The sequence below is a fragment of the Idiotropiscis lumnitzeri genome, chromosome 3 (genome assembly GCF_059441095.1).
Source record: "Idiotropiscis lumnitzeri isolate Australia: NSW breed Sydney's pygmy pipehorse chromosome 3, RoL_Ilum_1.0, whole genome shotgun sequence".
Lineage (NCBI taxonomy): Eukaryota > Metazoa > Chordata > Actinopteri > Syngnathiformes > Syngnathidae > Idiotropiscis > Idiotropiscis lumnitzeri.
The window spans coordinates 126,600-143,136 of record NC_142393.1 but is presented as its reverse complement, the minus strand read 5'-3'; the positions used below and the strand labels follow the sequence as shown (position 1 = coordinate 143,136).

The 16,537-nt window shown below is 47.7% G+C and overlaps 1 protein-coding gene across 2 annotated transcripts; it reads left to right on the top strand.

Annotated features, from left to right (window-relative positions):
• The first annotated feature begins 342 nt into the window (after window positions 1-342).
• On the top strand, window positions 343-16,247 carry pan2 (poly(A) specific ribonuclease subunit PAN2). Of its 2 annotated transcripts, none has more exons than XM_088290520.1 (26): window positions 343-499; window positions 920-1,227; window positions 1,301-1,470; window positions 1,544-1,664; window positions 1,737-1,814; window positions 1,880-2,150; window positions 3,726-4,071; window positions 4,911-5,007; window positions 5,081-5,200; window positions 5,277-5,396; window positions 5,468-5,596; window positions 6,347-6,546; window positions 6,891-7,039; window positions 8,064-8,170; window positions 8,271-8,369; window positions 11,037-11,125; window positions 11,193-11,328; window positions 11,391-11,528; window positions 11,608-11,667; window positions 13,122-13,212; window positions 13,302-13,459; window positions 13,533-13,676; window positions 13,896-14,075; window positions 14,160-14,253; window positions 15,102-15,293; window positions 15,389-16,247. In XM_088290520.1, the coding sequence occupies exons 2-26, from the start codon at window positions 940-942 to the stop codon at window positions 15,421-15,423; spliced, it is 3,612 nt and encodes a 1,203-aa protein (XP_088146646.1). In that variant the 5' UTR covers window positions 343-499; window positions 920-939; the 3' UTR covers window positions 15,424-16,247. The 2 variants fall into 2 exon arrangements, with proteins under 2 accessions (XP_088146646.1, XP_088146645.1); XM_088290519.1 differs by having other exon boundaries at window positions 15,102-15,305.
• The last annotated feature ends 290 nt before the right edge of the window (window positions 16,248-16,537 follow it).

The window sequence follows — 16,537 nt, the reverse complement described above, 5'->3', positions numbered from 1 at the left end:
TTTTCCCCTCTGTACCATGGACAGACATTAGGAGTGTTTCCTTACACCTGTATATGTTGTGGGATGGAATTGTGTATATACCTATATACTTTGTATATTCGCATGCTTTATATGAAAGTCTTCTGCTAATGTTATACATTAACGACTAAATTACGCCGCCGCCTCTGTGTGATCTATATCTTTGTTGCTGTTACACTGCAAATTCCCCCATTGTGGGACTATTAAAGGACATATTAGTAATATATTTTTTTTGGGGGGGGGTTTACTAAAAAGCACTCTACGCATCCTTAAGATCGAGGCTATTGTAAGAGCATCAGTTGGCAAATTTAGTTCGGAATAAGTTAATTGACGAGTACTGTTAGGGTCCAAGCGCGAACTGCGCTCTTGAACGCACCACCAGTGCCCTGACGCGTTTCGGGTCCTCGCACTTGTTGTTTAATTTTTCTTGTTGTTGTTGTGACTTTGACATGTGAATGTGAGCGGGCGGCAGATCCAACTGGTAGGCAACCAGCTTTCTTTTAATACACTTTTGAATCCAAATGTGTGGTTGTTTGTTTTTATCTTCATGGAACTACCTGACTGCGTTCGGCCGGCACTTTAGCTGTTTCTTGTTAGCCACAAGCTAACCTGTAAAAAGCAAGTAATTTGTCGGTGAACTGTGACGTCATTACAGTTAATTCTGTGTTGTCCTCTAACGCTATTATGTGTCTCTTACGCGATGTAATGATTGGCTTCCAAAATTGTCCGAAAACGAACTTCTCGTTGAATCATTTTAGCGTTAGCTAGCTAACTGATAGCCGATAGGAAGCTAACACGAAAACAAGAGGTCCTGTGCGCTGTCAAATCGAGCAGCGATAATCTCGTTCATTAGCGTGGCTGTTGTCGTGTATCATTTGCAGACCTTGTGCTTTCGTTACAGGTTGATTTTTAGTTGACCCCATGATGAACTATGAGGCTCTGGACACTGGTATGGGGGACTACTCTCCTAGCCTTCATGGTACTCTGGAGACAGGGATGGAGTCCGCCTTGGATCCCCACATCAACCCCAACCTCCTGCAGGGTGTCGACATTGATGCGGACGGTCTGGCCGTGACAGTCCCCGAAGCCGTGCATCTCATGGAGGGCATGTTTTCGGAGCTGCATAGTGTCGTCTCTGAAGTTGGCGTCCCAGTTACAGCCACACATTTTGACGTGCAGGAAGAAATGCTTTGGATGGGGAACCACAGAGTGAGCGTGCTGTGCTCTGGCGTGATAGTGTGTCTTTGTCCGAATCACTCACTTATGTCTTTTTTGCTGACAGGGTCACGCGACGTCATTCTTTGGGTCCACAATGGGCCGCTACTCTTCTTTTCAAGTTCACGGGACTGATGACATTCGACACATTCAGAGTCTGGAAACAGGCGTGCTGTTCCTCTCAAAGTGTAGCCTCAAGTGCTGCACTCGTGGCGGCCTTGTCATGTTTGACTATCCGTATGGAGATCCTTCTTTTTATCGAGTTACGTGACAGACTTGGTTTGGCAATCGCACATATGTGTCATTCTAGGATGGAGGAAGGCGCTGACATGCATAGTCTCCTCATGACTGACAACAATACTCTGCTCATGGGAGGCCTACAAAACTATGTCGCTGAAGTTGACTTGAATACAGTTCAGGAAACGCAAAAGGTGACATTTCCCATATAGCACAGTGTCACTCTGACGTGAGTGAACTCATTGTGTCTTTGATGTGCCTCAAAGTTCACCGTGGAGGTCCCCGGTGTTGCAATCATGCGCCAAACCAGTCGCTTCTTCTTCTGCGGGCACACTTCAGGCAAGGTAAGTCAAAAGTGAAATCTGATATCCAATTTCCAGTGCTCATGTTGCCCTTCTTTTCAAACCAGGTGACGCTTCGTGACCTGCGTACGTTCAAGACGGAGCACGAGTTTGACGCCTTCTCGGGCAGCCTGTCGGACTTCGACGTGCACGGCAACCTCTTGGCCGCCTGCGGCTTCTCCAGCCGAGGACTGAACGGCTTGGCTTGCGACCGCTTCCTCATGGTGTACGACCTCCGTATGATGCGAGCCGTCACGCCACTTCAAGTACACGTGGACCCGCTCTTCTTGCGCTTCATTCCTACGTACACATCACGCTTGGCCATTATCTCACAGACAGGTACAGCTGTGCTTGCACCTTTGCACAACTTTGGCTACAATTCCGTATCGTCGCGACATAAAACATCCATAGTCGTTTTCAGATGTGGGCATTTTCTTCAATTTTGCCACTTGGCTATTTGTCATCTGTCAGTTGCGTCGATACCAGTCCATCGTTTGTCAGTCCGTCATTTTTTCCTGACGAAATAACCTGTTGTCGTCGATTGGTAAGTCCGTCAGTCAGGTAGTTTGTCAGGTATTATTATTATTATTATTATTAGAAGTCTGTTGGTCCTTCAGTCAGTCCGTTTCACATACACTTATTTTTCAGTCTATTGAACTGGTGGCTGCCTGCAGATTTCTTTTAACTTCTAAAACACCAAAAGGTTTTAATTTAAAGTTCAAAATGTCATACCTTAACCATCTCTGCATTGTGGCCAACGGTAAATCAAATCAATTTTCTTCATGGGCGGATTACAGCATATGGCCGCCTGCTGTACTGGAAGCAAAAAGCATTTCTGTATTTAGTCAATGGAAATAATCAGCCCAGCGTTCAAACCCACAAGACAGGTTTGAAATGAATAATTTCGTCAAGATTTAACAGAAAAGCACAAAGGTTTATTTGCAATGAATTTCTCGCATAAACTATTTGACTCAAACAAAAATTGTGTTGTTGTAGCAACGTGAAGTGACGTCTTCTGGTCCCGCCTCTTTAGCCAATCACAGCCAGCCATCAGCATACCTGCAGAGATCCTATCGCAAACAAGACTACTCACTCTTACACATAGTCAATGCAGTCCTCTCAAAAAAAAAAAAAAAAAAACGACCCGTGAACACACACACGGGACAGGCGAGGCATGTTTTTCTCAGTTGTCACGAAAAGGTCCGTTGGGACTTGACCCGGTTAATGACGATTTCACTGTCAGATGCAAACCACTGACATTTGTCTTTTTTTTTGAAGTTTCCCTCTTATCTTGCAACGCCAGTAAGACGGGCGTCCATCAGTGACTGACTGACAAATGCCCTCTGATTGTTTTCTTACAGCCACGTTTCTCATCTTGCACATGCACAGCTGTGCCTTTTCAAAAGTAAAAATGTAATCGTTCGGGTTCTCTTCACATACATGCTATTCCAGTTTGACGTGGTGAACAACACAGATGAGTCATCAGATTGAGCTCACTGGAACGCCACATAAACACTTTGCCTAACCTGACGTGGTAGCAGAGTCTCAACAGCCAGCAAAACATAGATGGACTTTACCTCCAGTGGATACATAAAATGTCCACACACCCCCAAATGTACCAAAGTTGTTGTGTTAAAAAACAAATGAAGGTTGAACTTGTTGGCCAGAATTCCAAAAAGGATGTTTTGGCCCATCTCTGACCGGGCCTGTTTAGCCACATAAATTGTGTGCTGTGATTCTTCCTGCGCTATTTGCAGCCACCATCCTGTTCAGGTGTAATCAGTCAAGGACACCCTGGTGGTGAGCCCGTGGAGCAGTACTTTTCCAATTTTCTGGTCCAAGACTTACTGGTGCACGGGGCCATGGTTTGCTTGCATGTGCCGTTTGGAGGCTAACGCAACATTTCCCTTGCAGGGCAGTGCCAATTCTGTGAGCCCACCGGGCTGGCCAACGTGGCGGACATTTTTCACGTGAACACCGTGGGCCAGCTGCTGATGAGTTTTGACGTGTCGTCCAGCAAGCAAGCTTTAGCCTTCGGAGACTCCGGGGGATGCGTGCACCTGTGGTCGGACGCCGCCGATGTTTCCTTCAACGACTACTCTCGGGAGACGGAGTTTGCGCTGCCGTGTCTCGTGGACACGCTGCCTCAGCTGGAGTGGAACCACGACCTGTTGCCTCTCTCGCTCATCCCCATGACGCTCGCCGGCACCGAGCCGCTGTTATCCGATTGGCCCGCTGCACTGGCCACACCCGGGCCCAGGTAAGGTTGACCGGGAGTCGTCGGCGCCCCAGTCGGAACGAAATCCACCGCAAACGGCAACTTCTGGTTGAAGGATCACAGCTTTGTTTGAATTGGCCAGTGTAAAAGACGAAGCTGCTCGCAGGCCTTGGGATGAGTCACGGGCGAGCTGGGGAAGTCGACACTCCTAACACGGGTGGGCTTTTCACTCCGTTCCGAATGCAGATGGATGGCGTCACTACTCGTTTCAAAGAAATATCAACAACGGTTACTAGGTGGAAGTTCACTCAGTTCTCTTATCTACTGTCACAGTCAGGCAGCCCTGAGTGATGTTTGGAGTCGCGTCACACACGCCCCCATTTAATCATCATCAGTTGATTTAATCTAAAGCGGCGTCTAAACACTCTTGCGATATTAGGCGGCAGCGTTTTGAGTGAACATCTAAAGAAATTTGGTTTTGTCGCTGCAGGTTCACAATTGTAACCCGTCTTTGTAATGACCAGAGCTGACCACTCGAACCTTTTTTGATGCTCAGTCCGCCATCTCGGTACCTTTCTGGCCTCCAATCGCAGTGCTTATTCATAAAAGTTGTCAGCCCCCGAACACATTCCAGCCTTTTTTTCTCAAATGGATTGATGTAGTGTAGAAAAAAACACAGACACGAGATTCATGAAATGGCTTTTTTTGGGGGGGGGGTTTAAAAGTTTTTGAAGTTGTTGTGTGGGATCAGACACGCCCACCCACAAGAAAGTCTTTGACAGATGCCCACTGTGGAGCGGAACGCAGGCAAAGAACACCTCAGTCCATTTGGTTTACAGCCCCTAAAAAAGTCACACGTCCAAAATGTTTTTGTCCTATAGAAGAGCTCCTCCCGTGGACCCGGAAATCCTGCGCACAATGAAGACAGTTGGATTCATTGGCTACGCAGCGAACCCTCGCACTCGTCCCCGCAACCAGGCACGTTGTTTTTAACGCTAATGTGGATAACCGCCATGTTGACACGTTCATACCTTTCCCTCCCCTTCTTCAGGTTCCCTACAAACTGAAAGACGTGGAGCAGGATTACGACAGTTACAACCAGGTTCCCGAGTCGCCAATCGGGCGCGACGAGGAGCCCCACCTCTACATGGTGCCCAAAAAGTATCGAAAGGTTTGAATTGTTGCGCGTGTGAAGGCATCACTTCTTCCACTTGATGTGTGACTGCAACATTGTCATGCCCGAGTAGGTGACCATTAAATACTCCAAACTGGGACTGGAGGACTTTGACTTCAAACATTACAACAAAACTTTGTTTGCCGGCCTGGAGCCTCACATCCCCAACGCCTACTGCAACTGCATGATCCAGGTGAGAGCGATGGCGTTCACAAGACTCGTCTTTTCTTGTGTTTGCTCAAATCTTTTCTGTCGGCACTTTAGGTTTTGTATTTTCTGGAGCCAATTCGCTGTCTGGTGCAGAATCATTTGTGTCAGAAGGAGTTTTGTTTGGCCTGCGAGCTGGGCTTCCTCTTCCACATGTTGGATTTGTCGCGAGGAGATCCTTGTCAGGTCAGTTCTGGGGTCGCTTTTGTTCGCATTGTCGAGCTCAGCGACTCCCCTCCAGTCTTCAAAAAAAAAAAAAAAAGAGAGCTTTTCAGATGATTACTGTCAAACTAAACATAAAACAAAAGAGCTTATAAAACAAAAAACACCGTGCTGGAGAAGTTGTTAGGTCATCTCTCGCAAGCAAGGTGTCCGGGCTCTCCCTCCGGGATAAAGTGAAAAGCTCGGTCCTCTGGGGTGGACTTGGAGTCGAGCCGCTGCTCCTCCACGTTGAGAGGAGCCAGATGAGGTGGCTCAGCCATTCGGTTAGGATTCCTCCTGGCTGAGGTTTGCCCCGACACGCTGGAGAGATTATGTCTCCCGGCTGCCTTGGGAACATCCCGGAATCCCTCCAGAAGAGTTGGAAGACGTGGATGTGGAGAGGGAAGTCGGGGCTTCCCTGCTGAAGCCAATGCCTCCGCGACCCGACCCCGGATAAGCGTTAGATAAAGGATGGATAAACATAAAACAAAAGCTAAATCAATCATTTGTTTTTAAAGCAACCACATAAGCTCCGCTACTCGAATACCAACATACAAAGGGAAACGCACAGGCTAATGATTAGAATCTGTGACGCTGTTTTTACTCTTCAAGTGATGGATACCAGAATATAAATATTGCTGCAACACATGTAGACACACCATCCCACAATATTCACAGGCTTCTATTCTGCTTAATTGAGGCTGGCAAATGTTTCTTCTGTCTTTTCTCATGAAGGCAAGTAATTTCCTGCGGGCTTTTCGCACCATCCCCGAAGCGTCTGCGCTGGGCCTGATCCTGGCAGACTCTGACGAGCAAACGGGCAAAGCCAGACTCGGGCGCCTCATCCAAAGTTGGAACCGCTTCATTCTCACACAACTGCACCAGGAGACGCAAGAGCAGGAGGGGCCGCAGGCCTACAGGGGAGCCAGCAGCAGGTCAGAGGTCAAAGCCATTTGAAGCCAGTCTGATTTCATGAAGACTCGCAAAATCAGAGATGAATTACTTGAGAGAGGCTGACATCAGAGCATTTGAACAATTTTAAACAAGTCAAGCAATGGCTCTCTCCGATTCCTGCACGCTTAAAATATTGGACAAATAATTTGATAATCAATTAAACGATTCATTTTGGACATCTGTAAACTTGGCCTAGCTGTCCATTTTAAAATTTAAAAACCTTCAATAGAAAACAGGTCCAACTTGATTGTTTTCCCAAATGGTTGAGCCCTAAGAGGAGCTGAAGTGAGGATGCTAAGTCCAATCCAGATTGTTGTGTTTGCAGCTCGCTGGGCTCATCTGGCGAGTCCGCCATCGGGAAGCTGTTTGGGTGCGAGGTGGAGAACAGCAGCTTGTGTCGATGCGGTAAAGAAACCGTTCGCTCCTCCCTCACGTTGCTCTTCACAATGCACTACCCCGAGCATAATTCTCAAGGTGAGTCCAGCTCACGTCCTTGCCAGCTTCATCTCAGTCAAGACGGGAGGTAGAAAGAAAGTGCAGCCCGAAAATAATTTGCATGCCTGACACATTTGCTCATGTTACATTGCAGCCTCATGCCAAAATAGAAGACGCTCTTTTTTCATTCTTTTTAATGTTTTGCACACGACTCCAGACAATGTGGGAAATAGAGTGTTTTTGAAATCTTTGCAAATGTATTAAAAAATAAATAAAAGAACTCGCACGTCCATAAGCAGACCTGAGCACTTGACCGCGATCTCTGTACCCTTCTGGCCTCGACCCTCCGGCCTTATTCATCAAAATTGTTGAACTTGTTTTTCAAATTTGTCATCCGCCGCCCCAAAAATGGACATCCGGCCGGGCGAGACCGTTCCGCCCCCTGGGATGGACTGGCCACCTCTAACAGTTGGCTTGAGCTGGCAAAACACGGCTTTCTTTCTCAATCGTTGCATTGCCGCGCAGGATACCAGTAACATGTTTTTGGTCAGAACAGTTGCAGTCGTCCTCAAACTATGATCATCAAGTAGCGCCTTAAGGACCAACAATCAAATGCAGTAGCGCAGTAGGTGTAAGTGTTCATGAAAAGATCACTTGCACAAGTCACCGTATGTAACTTGGAACATAAACACTGTGCCTAAATCAAGGCCTTTTTCTTTTTTTTTTTTTTTTGCCGAGGGTCAGGAGTATTGTTTTTTTTCTGCGTTGCAACCACTTATTTCAAATTAAAGTTGTTGAAAGGTTTATATTGACCGCGACATCAATGCTAGTTTTGTTAGCCTGCCTATGACGTTTTGCCTTGTGTGTTAGCATTATGCTAGTGGACATTTATAGTGCAAAGTTGCTGTGGCTTGGTTAAACTACACACGTCCTTCTGTTAGTTTGATGTTGATTTCTACTGTCAACTTTGACTGGGATTGACGATATAAATGTTGACGCAAGTATGTGGCCTTTTTGTTTTGGGATAAATTGTTCACTTCCTGTTGCTCATCTGACTCGTCAGAGAAAACGATAAAGGAGTACAACTTTGCCGACATCCTGAAGAAGAGCATCTGCCTGGAGCAGAGTACGCAGGCATGGTGTGAAAACTGTGAGAAATATCAACCCACGGTGAGAGGCGGGATGGCGCCACCTCGGCCCCGCTGCCATGAGCTTGTACGGCGCTGACACTCTCGTTCTTCTGTGTGTGTGTGTGTGGGCGCCTCCCCAGGTCCAGACACGCAACATTCGATGTCTCCCCGATGTTTTGGTGATAAACTGTGAGGTGAACAGCGCTAAAGAGGCGGAATTCTGGAAGGTGCAGGCAGAGGTAATTTCCTGATTTGAAACGCTCGCTCGGGTAAACGAGGGAACCAAAATGAGTCGGCTGCAGTCCGGCGATTGCCAACCAGAGTGCCGTGCAACTGCTGGGTTGGAAGACGGCAAATAAAAAAATGACCGAGGGGCTTTGCTTCAGGACATCACCGACATGCGTCATACAAATATGAAATTAGCGAAAGTTAGCGCCATGACGCCTTCCAATACTTGCTCGACTCCTCGGTGCTGCTCAACAGCAACTTCTCCGACGAGATGGCTTCATGTGTCCCTTAACAGATTTATGACATCCCATTCCGAAAATGTCTTGACTTTTGTTTCTCACGTCTCTGTCTATAGATTTTGCCATGCATTTTAATTCAGAGCTATGATGAAAACAATTCCACCAAACCCTTCAGTCCTCGAGGCCTCCTGAGCGTGTTGCATGCCCGGAACAGCTCACCACCGAGGCGTCCAGGTGGCATCCTGACAAAATGCCCGAGCCACCTCATCTGGCTCCTCTCAATGCTCTACGCCCCATTCGGGTGACCGAGCTTCCCACTTTCTCTCCAAGGGCGAGCCCTGACACCCTCATGAGGAAACTTATTTCGGCCGCTTGTGTTGAGGGTGTTGGTCTTTTCGTCACGACTCGCAGCTCGTGACCATCGGTGAGGGTAGGAACGTAAATGGACGGGTAAATTGGCTCAGCCCCTTCTTCCCCAAGACGAACCGATACAGAGTCCGCATCACTCCAGACGCTGCTCGGATCCGCCTGTCGACCTCTCGCTCCATCCTCCCCAAGTTACTTAAACTCCTCCATTTGGGGCAGGATCTCATACCCAACTGGAGAGGGCACTCCACCCTGTGGTGGTGGGGATGGCATTCGTTTAACATGGCTAAGGTTATTTGGGGTGTACCACTACAAGTATTTGTATGTGGTGCATATTACGTCAGGGCTTTTTCTACTAAGAACAGATCAATGCCAAGAGAACCGCAAAATGCGACTGGGTTAGTTTTTTTGGTTTACGTGTGGAATTGTAATTTTGAATTTGACTCTCCTTATTTGTTGTACCGTATTTTCCGGGCCATAGGGCGCTCTTTAAAGTCCCTAATCTTCCCCAAAACAAACAAAGCGCCTTGTAAAGCGACGCGCCCATTATATGGACTAAGCATCACTTGCGACCATCAACCCTTTTACTCATCGGGCTGTTCGGAGTGCATGTTAGCACACCCTGCTGGACAGAGTCTGAGTCATTTATGCTTCTAATTGACCGTGACTTATACATTATGTGACTTTTGTGTTTGGGTGATGGTGTAGGAGAAAGCTGGACAAAAGGGCAGCTGTCCACAATGTTGTAGTCGGTCTTATCATTTATGTTATTGCAAGCAAGAAACGTCCCAGGTTTAGACAACAGACTGCAAAAAGCCCAAAGCACAACAGCACATCTCTCTAAACAGCCATGTGATTGGCTGAGTCTGAGTGGCTCCCAAGAAGCCATTGCTATAATCTTTTTGTTATTTTTATTTCTTTTGGGTATATAGATGGCATGAGAGATACATGTTTTGTGTTAATCTTATTTCTTTGTTTCATTGTTTGCTTGTATGCTGAGTTTTTTTTTGGTTTTGATTTGAAACCGTGACTCTAAGGAGTGTGGTGACCAGTGAAGTCCCTCCCCTGACGTTGTCTGGTCGACTATTGCCAAGACACCTTTTATTGGTTATAGTCATTGTTATTGGCAGTGATTCCTAATAGTTTCATGACATCTGTCATTGAAACGGGGTGATACCTTTGGCAACGTTCCCTTAGGGGATTGAGACCCGGTGAGCTGGCATCAGCTAGTGTGAGCAGCTGAGCTAGCGCGCGAGCAAATAAGCTAGCGCGAGCAGCTGAGCTAGCGCGAGAGCAAATAAGCTAGCGCGAGCAGCTGAGCTAGCGCCTTGTAGTGCGGCGCGCCTAGTATATGCATTAAATACAGAAATAGCACCCTCGACTGGTGTTGCGCCCTTTGATGCAGCGCGTCTTATGACCGTAAAAATACAGTACTTTTATTCTTGCGTGTCTTAATATGCTCTAAAAGTCACTTTGAAGACATGACTACAGTTTATTTCATCTTAAGACCAACCAGAGCTGGGCATTTGACCCTTTTTGCTGGTCAGTCCCCCGCCCTCCGGCCGCGATCTCGTTACCTTTCAGGCCTCGACCCGACGGCCTTATTTAGAAATATTGTTGGCCCCGAACGACTCGGCATCTCACATAGAACAACATAACATTTCATGTAACATGAGCCAATCACCTTCATGTGCACTTCAGGGACCACTCGGAAAACTGAATCTGAAAGAATATAACCCAATGCAAGCAAATACGCTCTGTTGGTAGTGGCGCTAAAGACGCGTTCGGTGGCCATTTTTGTTGTTTGCCCGTTTTGTGAGTAGGTTCATATCACACGCACGAGGGACGATTTGTGGGCCGGACTGAAATCAACCTTCGGCCGTGATTAATTGAACCCTTTTTTGAAAGTTGTCACAACCCCTTCCCCAAAAACGGGCGTCCGGCTGTTCCGACCCTGTGACGGACTGCCCAGCTCTGAATCCAAGTTTGAGGTTTTATGAGCGGCAACTTGAGCGGCAGCAAATTGTTTGTGTGTTTAAGAGCTAGCTAGTTTGCTTGTGACTCTCTACACAGTACGCCTTCACTAAAGCCAGACAAAAAGAGGAATCTGAGCCGGCAATGCCGAAAGACGCCCCGCCCATGCCCACCGAGTGGTGCCTGGAGTAAGAGCCACACCTCCCTCCTCCGTTCACGTCAGCTTTGGTCTGAGCGCTGCTTGGCCTTTTCCAGTGGCGAGGACATTTGCAGCATGGAGGGCTTCACCCGCTTGGAGGACTTGAGACACATGTGGATCCCGCTCACCTTGAAGATGGCCATTAACAAAAGCCAAGGACTGCAGATCAGCAGCTGGCCAGAAGGCGAGGAGGTGAGCCACAAGCGTCGTTTTGCCCGTGTTAGGGCTGCTCACCATCTTGTCCTTGCCGCTAGCTGAGTGGCAGCGAGGAAGCGGACGGTGCGTCCCTCTACGACCTGGTGGTGACCGTGCCTCATGTCCTTGACGCTCGCACGGGGGGCAACTTGGTGGCGCACATCAAAGTTGGAGAAACGTATCACCAGAGAAAGGAGGTTAGTCAAGACCACACGTGCGATCGCTTTCTTCCTCCTTCCACGTTAGCGTAACTGCACCGGCCATGTTTCCTTGCAGGGAGTCACACACCAGCAGTGGTATCTTTTCAACGATTTCCTCATCGAGCCCATCGACAAGGTGAAGAAGTCGCCTTTCTTTCTTTCTTTGTTTTTCGCCCTACCTAAAGAGAAATGCAAATGGCAATTATATTATTCAAAATTAGTTTTCCTTCATTTTTTTTCTCATATTTTTGCTAAATTGATCCTGAAACCAGACAGTTTTTTTTTTCCTTGATTGCCTCCCTTCGTTGACTGCACACGTGCATTTCTGTGACAGAGACTCTCCACACTTCCCTTTTAGCCACGGCTACGTAAAACTAAAACTACGGTGACATGATACACTTAACGTTGTTTTCAGCTATGTTTGTGGATCTCACATTTTACTTGGAAACAAGACTTTTGTGAGCAGTCATGGTGGTTTAGATTGGCTGATGTTCGACAACGATGTGATGCGACACCGCGATTCCAATTTCACACCGCCGCAAATTAGTAGCAGAAGCCTGCACACAGGGCGACAGTTTTGTGGCATGCGCAGGTCTCAGTTAGTGTGTGGCGGGCCTTAAACAAAATCCTTTTTGTGTTTCACAAACCACTATAAATGTTTGAATCGCTTCAATGCTACATCTTTGACACCAATTATTATTTACTGAATGGTCAGCATCTTGTGGCATTACAGAAAAGAGCACAAAAATAACCAAAGACGTAAGTTGTTTTTTATTTTTCACGGAATAGGTTCCACTTGAAACAAAAGCCAAAAGTCAATTTGCGAACGGTGGGCTTCACTCTTCTGTCATGGCTGCTGTTGCGCAGAATCCTCCCATCTCCACAATCAGCCATTTTCAGGAAGTTGCTGAAGTCCGATGGTATCGTGCTCTCATAACCTCGCCGAAGTCATGTTCAGTCGCCAATGTAAGACTGTCCAATTATTACACTTTCTTTGGTTAAAATGAAAGGAGCAGCCGACCAAATCAAAGCCTGTGCTCATGCTGGCTTTTTCCACTCCATCCATCCATTTTCAATACCGCTTTTCCTCACTAGGGCGCTGCAGCCCATCCCAGCTATCTACGGGCTGTCGGCGGGGGACACCCTGAACTGGTTGCCAACCAATCGCAGGGCACGCAGAGACGAACAACCATCCGCACTCACACGCATACCTAGGGGCAATTGAGAGTGTTCAATCGGCCTGCCATGCATGTTTTTGGAATGTGGGAGGAAACCGGAGTACCCGGAGGAAAGCCACGCAGGCACGGGGAGAACATGCAAACTCCACACAGGAAGGCCGGAGACGGGCTTGAACCCACGACCGATGCTGTCTCACTTTGTGAGGCCATCGTGCGAACCAGTCCGACACCGTGCCGCCGCGTTTTCCGCTCAATGTCTTTAAATAAAACAAAAAAGTCTAGAGGCGCCACGCAGCTTCCGCAAAGTGAAGGAAGAGGCGGAGTGTTACGACACAAACAGTTAAAAGTGTTGACAAGAGTTAATCGATTTGTGTTTTCTACCCTTTAAATCGGGTCCAATGATTCATGACAGACTGAAGCCGCCCAATTCGACATGAGCTGGAAAGTTCCCGCCATCCTCTATTACGCCAAGAGGAACTACCACACCAGATACGACCTTCGCAGTGAGTTTCACTTGGCGTGTAATTCACACACACGCGTGCACGTGCCACAGTCTTGATGGCGGGCGCTTCCCCGCTTTGTGTGTGTTCAGTTCAGAAGCCCATCGATGCCAGCGTTCTGCTGACAGAGGCCTCGCTGGCTCGCAAGCAGAGAAAAAGTCACGCCACGTTCATCCCGCTCATGGTCAGCGAGATGCCACAGGCGGGCGACCTGGTGGGCCTGGACGCCGAGTTTGTGACCCTCAACCAGGTGAGCGGCTTTCGCTTTGACGCCTTTCACAAGGCAAGGCGGCCATTGAACGCAATGACGTGTGCGCACGCAGGAAGAGGCGGAGCTGCGAAGCGACGGCACCAAGTCCACCATAAAGCCCAGTCAGATGTCTGTGGCAAGGATCACGTGCGTGCGGGGTCAGGGCCCCAACGAGGGCGTGCCCTTCATCGACGATTACATTTCCACGCAAGAACAGGTGATGTCCAGGAGTAAAAGGAAACCATGAGACATGGCAATTAAGCGCGTAGATGGAAACATGTAACATGGAAGTGGACACAAATAAGGCCTGCACCTCATGCACGTGTTGGTGTGTTTTCTGAGGCCAAATAGTTTTGAATGTGGCGACTGGATGAAGCGAAGGGATCATTGGTGGAAGACTCGTCCCAACACTGCTGAAGGTTTGAATGTCGCGCAGGTGGTGGACTACTTGACTCAGTATTCCGGCATCAAACCGGGTGACTTGGACGCCAAGATTTCCTCCAAGCATTTGACCACTCTCAAGTCTACCTACCTCAAGCTGCGCTTCCTTATCGACACGGGCGTCCGCTTTGTTGGCCACGGCTTGCAGAAGGACTTCCGGGTGATCAATTTATTGGTAAACTCTCCTCGCTCTCCACAATTTCATATCCGCTCGGACGCAATTCAAGAGTTGATGATGACTTTGATTGCTTCTCTCCAGGTACTCAAAGACCAAGTCATCGACACCGTCTACCTTTTCCATTTGCCTCGGAAGAGGATGATATCGCTGCGCTTTCTCGCCTGGTACTTTCTCGGTAAGTGTGCCACGGCCGAAATTAACCCATTGGGATTCTCGCACGATCATCGCGTAAGCGATATGCAAGCCAAAAAGTAGGATTGCGCAAATGTTAGCTACTCGTGCTTTTTGCCACTTTTCTTCATGTTACAACATTGTGTTCCACATCATCTCTTGCTTACTCGTCCATCTTTGTCTGCGTGACGTACGTGCACTCACGGCCGACAACGAGACACTCTAAAGCGGCCATGCCACCTGATTTTACACAGGGAAGATACATTTTTGGGATGTCGGCATAACTGGTTAGCTAAGTGCTGGTTGCACTTGTGCCAGATAACCGCTGATGCAAATGAGTGGGGGAGGGGCCTATGTGCATGTTTTTTTTTTGGGGGGGGGGGGGCAGCCATTTTAGTTGCAGCCGCGAAATCTGAAAAACTGAAACAATGAAAAATAGTTCAATGTGGTATCTCCACAAGTCATTCTCTTTTGTATCATTTGCGTCAGGCCAAAACTTTCTTCGTCAGAGTTTTTGTAATGCTCTCTTTTTCTTCTTCTCACAAATCCGTACTGCTAATCATTTTTGAAATGATTTCCAAATCGAAGGCGTCGAAAATGGCTTGTGTCCTTTAACATCGCCACGTTGAACAAACGCAACATTTTTGGCCTCTCCTGAAGTGATTTTGGAGGTACCGCATGACGCCGGCCAAATAATGCTCTTTGTGTTTAGCAGTCAGATTTGTGTGCAACTTCTGACATCAATGAGGTTTCTTCTTCTTCTTGCTCCTGTGCGGCTCAATTCTCTCAATCATGAAGGCTTGTGTTAAAATACCGGCTTTGTGTGCAATGTGCTTCCCCTCCTGCTATCAGACCTGAGCATCCAGGGGGAAACCCACGACAGCATCGAGGATGCGCGCACGGCCCTCCAGCTCTACAGGAAGTATTTAGATGTGAGTCGTGGAGGCGGCCCCGACCAAGTCAGGAAGGTCCTGAAGGGACTGTATGAAAAAGGCCGCCAGATGGATTGGAAAGTCCCAGATGGGGACGCGGGAGATGGTGGAGGTAGCCCAAAAAGTACGAAATGATGTGTGTGCGCCAGCTGCAGCGGGGGTGGAGGCGCTGCAAATGGACTGATGCGACTCTTCTTCCTCCGGCAGGTGCTGCGCTGTTTCCTCCTGTCGTAGGCCTGTGACTCAACAACGCCAAAGTCGTCACCATTTCTTATCTTACGTTTGCAGAGCCACATCGTTCTTTCATCAGCGCGTGTTGACACGTTTCATTTGGGACGTGATTCTAAGAACAGGAAGCAAAGTTGTTTTTAGAACGCCCCAACATGTTTTCTTTGCTTCGAAAAGTTGTGGACGCATGTAAATAAAACAGAAGGAACATGAGCTCCAGAAACTTGTCTCTGACCATCTCATATTTAGCCACCAAAGTTTCTACCTGACTCAGTGCTGTGGTTCTCAGCCTGGGGGCCGCAAACTCACCAGTTCGTACTGTACCATTTTCAAAAGGGGCACACGTCTACGGATCTATGGCAACGCCACTCGTGAGGACGCCGCAGATCGAGTCGGGGCCGCGTCACGTATCCCACAAAAAGTACAACTACGTCATTCAATGAACGCTTCTTCAGCTCATCATCAGTAGCTCAACTTGAGTCACGATGTCAGATTTTCTGATCACTGCGACTTCCGCTGAATTCAAGACACGTCGGTGTGGCTGTGTGCTCAACAACAAAGCATTTTGCCTCCCGTTTTTCTTGAAATTGGCCGTTCCCGTCGGCTTGACGACAGCATTTGGAAAAGACTCCAAACCTCTACATTACATATAGCTGTGCCACAAGCACCACATTGCAGCAGTGTTGTTTTGCAAGGCCCAGTAGTCACTTGAGCATGATGTTTTCTTGTGAGATGATGTGCTAAAGATGTACACCTAATATGATACTGTATTTGAATTTGGCTTAGCAAAGTATGAAAATTATTTTTGAAGTAAATAAAACCATCGTAAAATATTTAACTTGAGTTAATGCTTTAATTTGGACAGCCGATATAGATGGAGAGTGAGAGAGAGAGAGTGAGTGAGAGAGAGAGATACCCACATTTCTGTGATATTTATGCTATTTTTTTCCCATGAGTGACATTTCTTCATTTTTGCATCCATTCATTCAGTCAATCATGAATTAATTCCTAATTTCATTGGGGTGTTGCACAGTGCTCTCCAACTATACAACACAGGCATTCATTATCTGTTGGGCTTCTCCTCCCGAGGGTCGCGGGCGTGCTGGAGCCCATCGTGGCTGTCACCTT